The 14472-nt window shown below is 41.8% G+C and overlaps 1 protein-coding gene across 1 annotated transcript in view; it reads left to right on the top strand.

The window, feature by feature from the left end:
• The window catches only part of MMP28 (matrix metallopeptidase 28), a 42976-nt gene extending 28945 nt beyond the window's left edge, over positions 1-14031 (top strand). Inside the window, exons 4-8 of the mRNA XM_075264775.1 lie at positions 8649-8867; positions 9076-9318; positions 10220-10360; positions 11483-11650; positions 13658-14031. Coding sequence (XP_075120876.1) covers positions 8649-8867; positions 9076-9318; positions 10220-10360; positions 11483-11650; positions 13658-14031 — 1145 coding nt within the window. The remainder of the gene's footprint in view (positions 1-8648; positions 8868-9075; positions 9319-10219; positions 10361-11482; positions 11651-13657) is intronic.
• The last annotated feature ends 441 nt before the right edge of the window (positions 14032-14472 follow it).

The raw sequence follows: 14472 nt of genomic DNA, 5'->3' as shown, positions 1-14472 counted from the left end.
ATATGGAGGGGCACGCTAGCCGCTTTGTTTGAACAGTTATATACACCGTATGTGTTAAAACAGGTTAAAGTATTTGAGGTTTATAGCTCAGCTGACTGTTCCGTGTTGCCCTTAAACTACCTGATTTCAGCAAACAGCCTTTTGTCTCAACCTGAACTGAAGAAGCCGCACCCTGGAGCTTATGGGAAAGCTCAGAAATGTGGAGAATTTTATCTGGAGCCTGAAGAGGATCACAGGGGTTTAGTGATTATTGTTGACTAATGATAGTGTGTGTAGTCATTGCACATGGTGACTGTCATGGTCTATACAACCTAGAGCTAGAGAAGTGGTGAATAACAGGCCCCTTGTTACTGCTTCATGATAAAGGAGACCATGACACGGGGTCATGCATATAGTACTACAGGGAAGATTTATCATGAAGGGAATTTTTAGGCTTGGTTCATACGACATATTTTTGGCTGGAGAACAGAATGCAGTTTTTAATTGCAGTATGCAATCATGGATGCTGATCACACCAATAAAACTAGGTGTGCCTGTCAAAGAAAACAGATGACATCCATATGTCAAAATATAGAAAAGTTAAAAAATAAAAATCTGCTTTTCATAAAAGAGAAATGCAGATCAACCGGTGGCGTAACTAGGAATGGCGTGGCCCCGTGGCGAACCTTTGACATGGGGTCCCCCCCTGACCGGCACCGAAGACCCAGACACCCCCCCCCACCGCGCATTCCTGCGCGCACTATTATGCCCGATAGTTGCCCCTGCACGCAGCATTATACCTCATAGTGGCCCCTTCACCCAGTATTATGCCCCATAGTTGCCCCTGCACACAGCATTATACCCCATAGTGGCCCCTTCATTCAGTATTATGCCCCATAGTGGCCCCATCACCCAGTATTATGCCCCATAGTGGCCCCATCACCCAGTATTATGCCCCATAGTGGCCCCATCACCCAGTATTATGCCCCATAGTGGCCCCATCACCCAGTATTATGCCCCATAGTGGCCCCATCACACAGTATTATGCCCCATAGTGGCCCCATCACCCAGTATTATTCCCCATAGTGGCCCCATCACCCAGTATTATTCTCCATTGTGGACACCCATTAACAATTATTATACTCTGAGGTCTTTTCAGACCCCAGAGTATAATAATCAGAGACCGAGAGGTAGATACAAACAAAAACACTGTTACTTACCTATCTCTGCGCTCCCCACTGTCGGCTATCTTCAGTTACATCAAGGACGTCATGTGACCGGGGGCCTGCGTCACGACGTATAAGGACGCAGGCCCCGGTCATGTGACATCTGAAAAGACCCCTGAGTATGATAATGATGTTTGCAGGGCCCACGGTGTCACAAATGCACATGTCACAAATGCACATGTCCTCCTGTGCTCACATTGTTTATGTAACGTAACGCCAGTTTGTCGGCAGCCTATTGCCCTGTGTAAACATGGTCATATGCTGCTGTCAAAGGCTTTGTTAACCCCCATACAGCAGCGATGAGTGATACAAATAAATGGAGGAGAAAAGCAGCCACAATCTGGAACATAAAATAATGAAAAAACTAGCGCCTCAGAAATAACTGGCCATAGTTAGACTTAAATCAGCTGCTGCACAATCTGGGGACTAAACAACAGGATAGTTATTGGTAATAATTGTATGGGAACAAACAGTGCGAAAAAAAAGGTCCGGGATAAATACGCTGCTGATAGTTTGAAATCCTTTATTGGATAAAATGGAAATGCGTTTCGACACCTACACTGAGGTCTTCATTTGATATCCGTCTCACCACCAGGTTGGCCTGACGAAGACACCATTGTAGGTGTCAAAACACGTTGCCATTTTACCCAATAAAGGATTTCAAACTATCAGCAGCGCATTATTTATCCTGGACTTTTTTTTGCACTGTTTGTTCTCATAATCTGGAATAGTTTTTTAGAAACATCTGTTCCCAAGCATGGACGCACTTTGTCAACCTATGTTTAAATGCCCCTTATTCTATGTCCTTTATCAGTTTCGATGCTGTTGCTTTGTAACTACTGTACTTATATGGAACAATAAATATCACAAATGCTATCTGAAACTGACACTTCTGTGCACAATATGAGAGACCAGACTGAAGTTAGTTGGGAGAAGGATTACACAAGGTTAATATCATCAATAACTGCTCATTATAAAGTACCTGTGTAAAGGTAAGAAGAGAATAGCATTTACCTTTAAGATAAATGGATGATAAAAGCATTACCCAAGGAAACCATTAGCTATCGCCATGCACACAAGCCCTGTCCTGTGTCTATACATCTAGACTTTTTTGTATGTGGGTGTCCCGCTCCTTGCAATGACTCACTGGTTCCTTGAGACAGTCTGACTGCTCATCTTACATGCGATTAGATATGAACACTTACAGCCCACATTACTCATCACAAGTATCAGACTATGACAAAGACTAAGAGGCTTTACTTTTTTTTGTGGTTACTATAATAATTTATCTCACATAGAATATAAAGAAGCATGGCAGCACAATCCTTTTCCTGATCTACTGGTTTCCAGATTTACAAGAGGTGTCGCGGTTCTATAACTCCCACCAGTAAAAAGTTATGATGCAACTTATTTGTATGTAATGAAATCCTCAGGACAACAGAAAAACTCTTCTGCCGTGTATAGACAACATTGGCACCCAGAGCTAGAGATTTGCACAATATGTCTGACTCAGAGCGTATGTCATGGATAATATAAAGGAATTATTTGTAAATATAAAGAACTCACACAGATTGCATTATGTAATAATATAATGTTCTATTTACATGTTACAATTCGTATACAAGATAAAAAGTTGCATGCTTAACATTTCCATTCTACAACTTAACAATAACGATATTTTGTGCCTGAACACAATCGCTAAACCACAGTGTTTCCACCATGGCCAAATCAGAACCTTTACACTACAGGTGACCCCAGCGTTGAACGGATGCTGTCAGTGGCGTAACTAGGAATGGCGGGGCCCCATGGCGAACTTTTGACATGGGGCCCCCCTCCCTCCCGACACTGATGCCGAAGACCTCGACCGACCCCCTCCTACGCATTCCTGCGTGTTCTATTATCCCCCATAGCGGCCTCTGCACACAGTATTATACCCCATAGTGACCCCTGCACACAGTATTATGCCCCATAATGGCCCCTGCACACAGGATTATGTCCCATAGTGGCCCCTGCATACAGTATTATCCCCCATAGTGGCCCCTGCACACAGTATTATACCCCATAGTGACCCCTGCACACAGTATTATGCCCCATAATGGCCCCTGCACACAGGATTATGTCCCATAGTGGCCCCTGCATACAGTATTATCCCCCATAGTGGCCCCTGCACATAGTATTATCCCCCATAGTGGCCCCTGCACATAGTATTATGCCCCATAGTGGCCCCTGCACACAGTATTATAGCCCATAGTGGACGCCCATAAACAATTATTATACTCTTTTCAGACCCCAGAGTATAATAATCGGAGACCAGGGGGAATAAAAACATTAAAAAAAACACTGTTTCTTACCTGTCCCCCGACTCCTACGCTGTCGGCCTCCGCTGCCTTCCTTCTTCTATGACGTCGGACGTCACATGACCCGGGACGCAGGCCGGGTTCATGTGACGTCAGAGACGTCAGAAAGGACGCCAGGAAGGAAGCCTGGCAGGATCGTGGAGAGGTAAGTAACAGTGTTTTTTATGTATCTTACCTCTCCTGGTCTGCCAATCATTATACTCTGGGGTCCAAAAAGACCCACGAGTATAATGATAGCAGCAGTAGCGGCTGTCACCGGGCCCCTAATGTCCCGGGCCCTGTGGCAGCTGCCTCTGTTTCTATGGCGGTAGTTACGCCACTGGATACTGTTATTAGACTCCGGCCCCATGTTGCGGAAATGCTGCTTTTTTTGTTGAAGATTTTGTTGCGGTTTTTGAGCCAAAACAGGAATGTATTGAGCACAAGGGAGAAGTATAAATACTTTTTATATTTCCAATTCCTATTGAAGCCACTCTTGACTTTAGCTCGAAAATCCACAACAAAATCTGCAACAAAAAAAGCTGTGTTTCTGCCACGTGGGGCCTTAGCCTTAAGAAAGCCTATTCTTGCTCTACCTTTAGAAGTCTTGCCCACGCCGCCATTTCTTAGATATCGTTTTCTCAAACAGCACTGGGGGCATCTCCTGTGCTGCGAGAAAACTATCCAGCACTGACTTCTTCTGTTTTGCCGCCTCTGCTTCTTCTTTCCTGTTCGTCCACAGGAAAATGGCCGCCTGTGTGCACTGCGCATGTCTGTCGGCCATAACACAATCTATTTTAGGCTGAGGCCCCACATTGCAGAAACACTGCTTTTTTGTTGCAGATTTTGTTGCCTTTTTTTGAGCCAAAGCCAAGAAGGTCCAAAAAAGGAATGAGAAATATATAGGAAATTCTTATACCTTTCTTCTGCTTAATCCACTCCTGAATTTGACTCAGAAAACTGCAGCAAAATCTGCGTTTCCGCAATGTGAGTCTTCAACCTTACGTCTTTTTTAAAACGTATCTATTGATTTCTATTGTGTCCGTGTGTCTGTGAAAGGAACAAAGATAGAGCATGTCCGATTTTATGACTCCTGTGAAAAACTTTCAAAACCATCAAAAACACTAATATTTGAATAGCCACACTGAAATCAATGTCTTTTTCACAGTCCTATGCATAAGGCCTAACTGCTATGCCAATGTAAAATCCCCCTGTATGGGTATTTCATTTCCCAATGTATCTATAAGCCAGTATGTGACATATGTAGCACAGTCTACAGCCAAAGTTTATTTTATAAGCTGTTTTGATAGTGGGTGTTGGCTTGACTAAGACACTGTAATGCTTGTTCTGGATTTTCACGCCATGTCTCATATTTTGATGCTCTTCACAGCTGGTATAACAGCAGAGCTACATAGTCCTGTGCTATACAAAGCCTAGGTGAACATAACAGTTTGATAGGCCTTTACTTATGTTTCCTTCCTAAGGAGAAGGATCATGGGACATGTTATATTTTTACACCCTTAATTTTTGTTTTGGCTGAAAACAAAATGTAGAGAAAAAACAAAAACAAACCAAAACAACAATCACATAAATCATGTAAGGTGGTAGACGCCACCCTACAGATAACTTACTAGTTTAGTACTTGCTCAAGATTGTCCTGTGTGCGGTATTGTGAATTTTATGACGTGTATTTTGATGAATATATTGATGACTTATTGCACTGTATCATGTTATACTAGTACTTCAGTTGTATATTTATTACTGAGTCATCATGTCTACCTTGGTCTGGTACTTCCTAGAAAGAGGGCTCCATGATGTCTCTCCAAATGGCCAAAACCTAGTTGTGCCCATTGACTGTGCAGTGGATAGTGTCCCTTTAGCACTTTTTGATATACAGTCTTTGCACATTATGACGTCACGCCTTATAGTCTCCTTATAGTCACAACACATCATACCACCAAAGTTTGTTCATGGCTGTGTGTTCAGGCTACTTCATCTGTTATGGGTGTGACTAAAGGACCTGAGTAATTAGGAATAATAATTCGGCCATATAATATAGCTGCTGCCACATGTTCTTATTCATTGACAGTTTGCAGATGCATATAAATGTATACATATCTTAACTCTACGTAGATCTCGCATGGTAAAGATAGCTGCAGCTGCTAGAGGCATATGCTTAAATGCTGTGTTAATCCTGAAGCTCATGTCAAAGCATGTCATATAGGAACACGTGTCAACTAATGTAGACAAGAACTTCAGTTACTGTGAACAGTAATAATGAATCATACGCCAATTCTAACTCTTGACTGCTTGAGGGTGAGGGCTTGACTCGCTTTTATGTTTGCTTGAGGGCCAGGGCTTGACTCGCTTTTATGATTTCTTGTCATAGAATTGAATAAGGTGGAACCATGAAATGTTAGGCTACATTCACATGACTGAGGTGTAAAATGTCTATGAAAAACTTCAATTTTTCATATCTGTTTTGCAACAATTTTCACAGACTCCTCATATAAAAATTAAGTGTATGGAAAGGCTGTGAAAATGAACAAAAATAGAATGTGACTTATGTTTGATGGTCTGTTACAACTGGGGAGAAGGGTGGTGCTAAACATAAAAACCACTGTTACTTACCTATCCTGGGCTTCGGCACACTCCCTGATGCTTTCGGCCTCCTTCAGCATCAGCACAGACTTTACTTGGGCCAGTCCAGCATCGCACTGCATAATGACGTCGGCCTGGCCCACGTGACATCTGGGACATCACCATTAAGGCCTGAAGCCTGCTGGGAGTAAGATCGGATCCAGGAGAGGTGAGTAACACTGTTTCTTATGTTCCCTCATCTCCCTGGGTCTTTGATTACTATACTCTGGGGTCTGAAAATACCCCAGAGTGTAATAAAAGTATTTGCTGGGGTTTGCGGGCCCGCAACCTCACTTACTGACCCTGCTCCTGCTCACAGCCACTTCTGCTTCCCTCTTCTGGGTCCTATAGCAGAAGGGGGAATGGTGGTGGCCATTAGCAGAAGCAGGGATAAGTTAGTAAATAGGGGCTGTTAGCTTCTAGGGATACTCCAGCTCGATAATTAAAAATTCTTGGATGGAGCCACTGCCTCTTCTTCACCTGTGCATAAGTTGTCTGCATCTCAGTGCAGGAGGCATGATGACGTCATAGCATCGCCTCCTGCGCCAAGGTCTCCTAAGTCAGCCCAGGACAGGTCCCACTCAGCCTTGTTTTCAGAGCAGCGTGTATCGGGCTGGTTTAGGATAAAAAAAATAGTAAAAATGCTGCCTCTCTAAGCAGTGATGAGAGTGCCACCTGAGGTGGCCATCTCACTTTGCCTTATTAGAGGTACACCCCTGACAACTCACGTGAGCACTAAATGCAATTATTGGCCTCAGCAGTGTACCTCTGGAGCTAGTGATTCAGTGGTCGGGTCGATGGTGGGGCATATCACTGCTGCATCAAACACAGACCAACATTGCAGCAATGACAAGAGTTGACATTTCCACACAACAGCCTACCTTTGAATATTATTGAAAAGCTACTGTATTTAATCATGATTTTACCGTATATACTTGAGTATAAGCCAAGTTTTTCAGCACAGTTTTTGTGCTTATAAAGTCCACCTCGGCTTATACTCGGGTCATTACGGTAATTCAGCAATATCATAGTTACAGACCTGGCATCCAGACACCGGGACGGGTGTCGGGCCGCAGCATCGCCAAGCTCATAGCAGGAGCGTAGCGATGCTGCTCATTTCAAACTGCAGAAGTACTTACGGGACTTCTGCTAGCAGGCCCGGAATACAGACCCCCCCCCCCCACCACACTCCATTACACATCGGGTGACGTGGCCACGTAAGCTCAGGCCCGCACCCGGCGTGTATCTGCGTTCCAGGCCTGCTAGCAGAAGTACCGTAAGTACTTGTGCAGTTTGAAATTAACAGCATCGCTACGCTCCTGCTATGAGTGTGGCGATGCTGTGGCCCGGCGCCCACCCCGGTGTCTGGATGCCGGGTCTGTAACTATAATGGCGCCGTTCTGCTTCAGCACCTCCGCAGTAACTTTTACAGCGGTAATGTTGGAGCTCCCTTCAATCATGCCTGCAATCTAAGTGTTACAGCGGAGATGCTCTACGATGTCCCGGTACGAGGGGTCCGGGCAGGTGCCGCCATGCTACTGGAGGGAACGGGTGTGACCGCTCTCTCAAGTGTGATCCTTTAGATAGGAACTGCGGCCGGCTGCCGGCAAAAGCGCTTCTGCCGGGCAGTTCTCCTTCAGGTCTGGCCGGCTGGGGATTCCATTCAGTGCTCTTGCCGGGGATTCCCCTCAGAGCTCCTGTAAAGGCTCCTTGGCCGGCAGTGCTTCTCTTTTGCAGGCTGCTCTAATCCTATGTGATCAGACCCCCTGGGGTTCAAGACCCCTAGGGGGTCTAATAAATGCAAAAAATAAAAATAAAAAAGTAAAATAAATAAATAAAAATAAAGTATTAGTAAATTATTAGTAAATAAAAAGTATTAAAAATTCAAATCCTCCCCCTTTCCCTAGAACACATATAAAACTAATACTGTTTATACTGTGAAACACATACACGTCAGGTATCCCTGTGTCCAAAAACGCCCGCTCTACATACCTATAAATATATTTTTCCTATACGGTAAATGCTGTAGCGGGAAAAAAAAAGTTGTCTAACTGCCCCTTCCCCGAGACTGAGTCCCCCCCCCCCCCCCCACTTGGAATTCAGCCTGACTACATCCAGGCTAAGTATAGGGTATCTGCACTGCTCATATTCCGTCGAGAAAAAAAACAGCCCTCAAGCTCAGGGAAGGGGCAGACAGACAACCAAAACACCCCCTCCCCTTCCTCAGCGTCTACTGCCCCAAAAAACTCCGGCCATTTTAATTTTTGAAATTTTTCAGTAGCTGCTGCATTTCCTCCCTAGTCTTATACTCGAGTCAATAAGTTTTTCCAGTTTTTTGTGGTAAAATTAGGGGGGTCGGTTTATATTCGGGTCGGCTTATACTCGAGTATATACAGTAAGCATTTTTGTGCATCTGCCTTATTCCATTTACATATCCTTACTATATATATTTTCTTCTGTCCTTCAGGTAAGTGGTATAAACGTCATCTAACCTACCAGATTGTGAATTGGCCTTGGTATCTGTCCCAGCATCAAGTGAGGCAGGCAGTTAAAGCGGCATTTCAGCTGTGGGGTAATGTCTCTTCCCTGACCTTCTCAGAAGCTGCTAGTGATTCCGCTGATATTCGCCTGGCATTTTTTGATGGAGAGCACAATGATGGCGCAAGACATGCATTTGATGGACCAGGTGCTGTACCATTCTCTTTTGTAAGCTTTGTTAATAACATATATTGCTTTGATGTGAAGTATTTATTTTTTGTTATAGATGTATTTACTCTTTGTGTTCCCACCACCCACATTTTAATAAAATGTACATTGAAGGGTTATAAATATCTAGTTATTTTTAAGGCATCTTATCCCTCTGCTCAAGAACCGCTTTCATGTTTTTGGAACAGGTGGCGCGTTGGCACATGCCTTCTTTCCAAGACGTGGAGAAGCACACTTTGACAATGCTGAGCATTGGTCATTGAATGGAAAGGGCAGAAATCTGTTTGTTGTCTTGGCGCATGAAATTGGACACACACTTGGACTTCAACACTCACCCTTCAAAAACGCCCTTATGTCTCCATATTACAAGAAATTAAGCAAAGAATATGTGTTGAACTTTGATGATGTTTTGGCTATCCAAATGCTCTATGGTAAATATGTATTGTTGATGTATTGAAAGCAGATTGCATTGCATACTATTGTTCAGAATGTAATAAAAGTATAATATTGTACAATATATGTGACATAATACAGTGGTCCCATGAGTTACAATATTAATTGGATTTGGGTCAACCATTGTGAGTTGAAACCATTGGAAGAGCACTTCAGTTGCAATGCTTTCCCTTTCCCTTCTTCTTCCTTCTGAAGTATCAACATTATAATAAGGGTAGTGACTAGTGAGCTTTCAGATTTATAGCTCATTGGGCTTTGGAGGTTGCTTGAAAGAGCATTCTGCAGTATAAGGAAGCTCCTCCACCATGAATACAGAGTGCACAGATGTCAGTACAAAGTCAATATCAGAACATGAAAGAAGTTGGCTACTGTAATTGTAGAGAAGAATACAATGTTAGAAGCTGATATGACATGGGGATCAGTGAATGGGCCTAGTCTCACTCTGGCTAATGACTAATTAATAATCATCTCTCCGTCCTGTGAATGAAAGTACGCATTGTCTTATCACCTGCTCCTTACCCCAGTCTGGAGCGGTTTTTAAGTAGGACTTTTCTAGTTTAAGAAAAAAGTTTAGAAAAAAAAATCCCCTTCATGAATTGGCCAAATCCTATCATGCCGTTTTTAGTTCTAGCCAATTGACTGCCAAATATTTACAACACACTTGGTATTATTTAACAGACAAATATTTTATTATACAAGCAGTGGCATTTGTCTCTCCATATTAGTCTGACAGTGGCTAACCCCTTTATTTATGTAAAGCATAGCACTAGTCCTTGCAGTTATGTGTATGACTCTAGTTTGAAGCCTTTCCTTATCCTGGTTATGGAATATGGAAATTTGAAGTTAGTCTGTTTTTGTTCTGTTCTCTGTATGACACAGGGGCTCCCCCTAATGGCAAACTTGTGCAGCGCCCTGGGAAAGATTTTTCCATGTTTGAAGACTGGAGTGCAGAGAACAGTGAATCCAGAGCTGAAAGAAAGGTCTCCTATTGTCAATCCATGTTTGATGCTATAACATGGGGTAAGCAAGCACTGAACAGTAGAAGAGGTTATTAGATTAATGTGAATTTCTAGTTAATTAGTATTTAATAATTGATGTTATCAACAGTCATGTATAATAACCAGATCATAGGTGGCAGGTTAAAAAATAGAAAATGCGTTTTACTATGCAAACCCATGCGTAGCTTGTAGTAATTTTTCACTTCTCTCTGACCATTGGTCACCTTTCAGACATGTATAACCTCTTACCACATTTAATTATTAAAACATGCCATACTAAAAATTCTCTACTTATTTATTTACACCCAGCTTTTCTGAATACGGAATAAAAATCACAGTGTAATACTGTAGATTATACAAAGAGTGGCAAGTCTTGTGGCGGAGACAGATTGCTTTGGCATATATATTTGACTAAAGCCCTGGCTCTGTGCAAGGTGGCACTAGAGAGAGTTCTCCACAACAATAAGGGTTGACTACCGTTAGTGATGGGCTCTCCACACGGACCAGCTAGTCCTGCTGGCATCACTCCATTGTGGCTGTTTCCGGTCACCAGGGTCAGCTAACTGCTGATGCAATGGCAAGGAACCTGACAGTGAGACGCCTTTGACAGAAATGACTCCCATTCACCATTGGTACAGGCAGACTCTAATTTTTTTTTTAGGTGTAAGGGGGTCTTGGTGAGTGGATTGTTGTTCATGGAAAAAAATAAGACATCCTCTGAAAATAAGCCCTAACCAATCTATTAGAACAAAAAAATAATATAAGACCCTGTCTTATTTTCAGAGAAACATGGTAGCATCAACCACTACTTAAATTCTCATCTAGCTCAGTTCCCGGGGAGCAGCCTGTATGTCTCCTTTGGTCTATGTCTCCATTGTATCCAACATGTACAGTACGTGTTGAAATTGGGACACGCTGCAAATGACTGGCGCAAAATCTGTGCCATTGGGAAGTGGTTTGTATACAGTATAGCTATCTATATCCTCAATGGGTATTCTTTGTAGGGGTTGTGTAATAAATCCAATTGTTATGGTACCGTGGTTAATACAGTATACAATATTTTGAATCTGTTGCGTGCTTTGCATATTTTATGTAAATTTAAGTCGTCCCACTTCATAATTCTGTTCCTACCTATTTTACCTAGATATGAAGCAAACATTATACATCTTCAAAGGTCGCAACTATTGGATGGTATCTCCAAATGGAAATGTGTCTGAGCCACAACTTATGCAACAGAGGTGGAGAAAGTTGCCAGCATTTATTGAAGCTGCAGCATTGTCAGGATCAGATGGAAAATTCTACTTCTTTAAAGGTTAGTAAAACATATAATCACATTATTAGGAGATAGTGTGACAATTTGTTAAAGGAAAAATACTCTAAAATTCTATTAGAAATTCTGCAGAAAAAAATTGAATCTATTGAACAAGCATCTTTGTTATGCATTTTAGACGTTTTGGAACACATTTACTAATATTATCTAAAAACAGTGTAAGTCTAAAAATGTGGCAAATTTATGAAAGGATGTTGGTTGATAAATTTGGTGGATTTTTAGACCATTTCATCTATTCATATGTGCCAAAATTAGGATGTACCCCTGGACTTGTTAAACCACACCCCTCTACTGCTGAACCAGGCTTTTTTTTCCCATTAAGCCATGGCCTCTTGTCGACTAAGGTGCAAAAAGTGTCCAAAACACACAATAAATATAAATAATAAACACAATTTACACCATTTTTTGGTGCAAATCAACCCTCAAGTACTATCATGGTGTCTATCATAATGATATGTGTATGATAGTGGTCTATGATAGACACCATGATAGTACTTAAGGGTTAAAATGGTTTGGGGGGCTTATAAGGCTTTATGTAGGCCATCATTGGAAGACAAGCAGGGGTCCCACACCTGCAGATCATATGCTGAAAGCAACATGAATATCATTTCTGCTTCATAGGGAATCTGATGTCACATTCACAGGTTACATGTTCTATTGGCAGCTCAATTAACTGTAATTAACAATACCAAGAAAAATTGCTGTACAATATACAGTGCTATGCTTGGTTTTCAGGGAAGAGGCTGTAGTGCTAGTCTAAATATTGCACTTTTGTAAGGGTCCTGGGAGTCAGACCCCTGCTGATCTTTGATGATTTTTCCCAAGAATAAATTATCAATCTTATAAGGCAGAACTGCAATAATAAGCTCAGTAAATCAACCTTTTTCTGCTTGCCTCAACAATTAGGAAAGTTATTTACAGAAAGCTTAATATCAAAGGCCTGGTTCACATCTGCGTTCAGTATTCCATTCGGGGAGTCTGTTTGGTTACCCCCAGAATGGAATACCAAATGCATTAAAAAGTGTTGAGCAATGAAAGCACATGCACCCCATACACTATAATGGGGTCCATGTGTTTTCTGCACGGTGTCTGCATGAATCATGCTGAGAGATAAGTGGTGCTTGAAGTACAGTACAGGGTCTGTTTGCTTTCATTGCTCACCGCTTTTTAATGCGCTCCGTATTCCATTCAGGGGGTTCCCCAAATTTACTCCCTGAACAGAATACCGAACGCAGATGTGTACCAGGCCTAAGCGAAGTCCTAGAATGCACCAACTTGTACACCAATTTTGTTCCAGCCACAAGGAGTTAAAAAAAGAAGTGTGTCTTGTAAATTGTGTCCTGTAAATTGATATATCCTAGAAAGTAGTGACAAATCTCACTTCAGATAATTTGCTATAGCATTAGTGGGCACTTCATATAGTTTTTGTTTTCTGAACTCCTACTCCTCACAGAACAAGCACACACATTAACATATAGATCGAATCATCTCATACAAACATTGCCCAGGACTTATGTACACACATACTGAAGGGTGCTTAGTAAAACATTAAGGTGTCATGGGAACCAATCCTAATTGGCAGCTCTACTTGACCTAAGAAAAGTCGGCCTTTGTTGTGGTCACCAGGAATTAATAACCATGGTCTATTGCCTTTAGCATGAAATTAGTTCAGTTTACTACACGTTTCCTGAACTGCTAAATTGGCAGAATGTATATTATATTATTATCAAGACAATAGATATAATCCTTTGCCAGTATATTTGGACCACACGTGTAAACCTGTACATATCTGCCTGAGATATAACTGCATGGCAGGTTACGCAGCAATTCGACATTTCTATTTAAGGGAAAATATCTTTTTTTATTGTTTGATCAGTGAGTGTAAATAATTGTCAGCAACTTATTATTATACGATTACTTCATATTTTATCTTTTAGTTATGGAGATGAACTTTCCTTGTCCCCTGATTAGTTCCTATGTGTTTTCCAGGTGGCAGATGTTGGAGATACAAAGGCTCCAGGTTAGAGGCCGGCTTTCCTCGTAAGTGCAGTGATCATGGACTTCCCCGCCATCCCGACACCGCTCTTTATTTTCAGCCACTTGGACATTTGGTCATTTTCAAAGGTAGCAAGTACTATGTTTTCAATGAGAATTCACTGAGTGTGGAGCCTTATTATCCACGAAGTCTTCAAGACTGGAAAGGAGTGCCTCAGAACACTAATGCAGTACTGAACCATCCAAATGGCTCAATATACTTTTTCAGAGGTGAAAACTATTGGACATTTGACCAAGACAGCCTGAAGGTCACTGCTTCTGGGAAGTGGACACAAGACTTATCTTGGCTTGGCTGTCAAAATTCTTGATGTGTATAATATTTTGTAATTAATACAATGATACATTTCTGTACATCCTTGAGTTATGTTTATGCTTCCCTTGCTGTGATATTTTCTTCCTGGAAAAAAACTATAATTTTCTACATCTGAAACTTTTACATTCACTCTAGAAAGTGTGTTATTTGGCAAGATGAGTTATGTTAATAATTCATGGAGGGAGTAACGTAGTCTGCCATGCTGTTTAATCTATACTGCACTCTCATGACCTCTATGAATTGGGAGTGTTCAGTTAGTGGAATGCTAACCTCTATCTTAGTGTTGTCATTATGGTATTTAGTACATACCTTGTATAGAGTCTCACTAAATCCAGTGAAGGTTAGGCTTCTGTTATTTGCACAATTGTTAGTTTGTTAGTAAGGATATTACTATGTAAATTTGTTTTTAAGTCCTGCCACTTTATAACTTGGTATC

The sequence above is a fragment of the Leptodactylus fuscus genome, chromosome 2, assembly GCF_031893055.1.
Source record: "Leptodactylus fuscus isolate aLepFus1 chromosome 2, aLepFus1.hap2, whole genome shotgun sequence".
Lineage (NCBI taxonomy): Eukaryota > Metazoa > Chordata > Amphibia > Anura > Leptodactylidae > Leptodactylus > Leptodactylus fuscus.
This window is presented reverse-complemented; position numbering and strand designations above follow the sequence as displayed.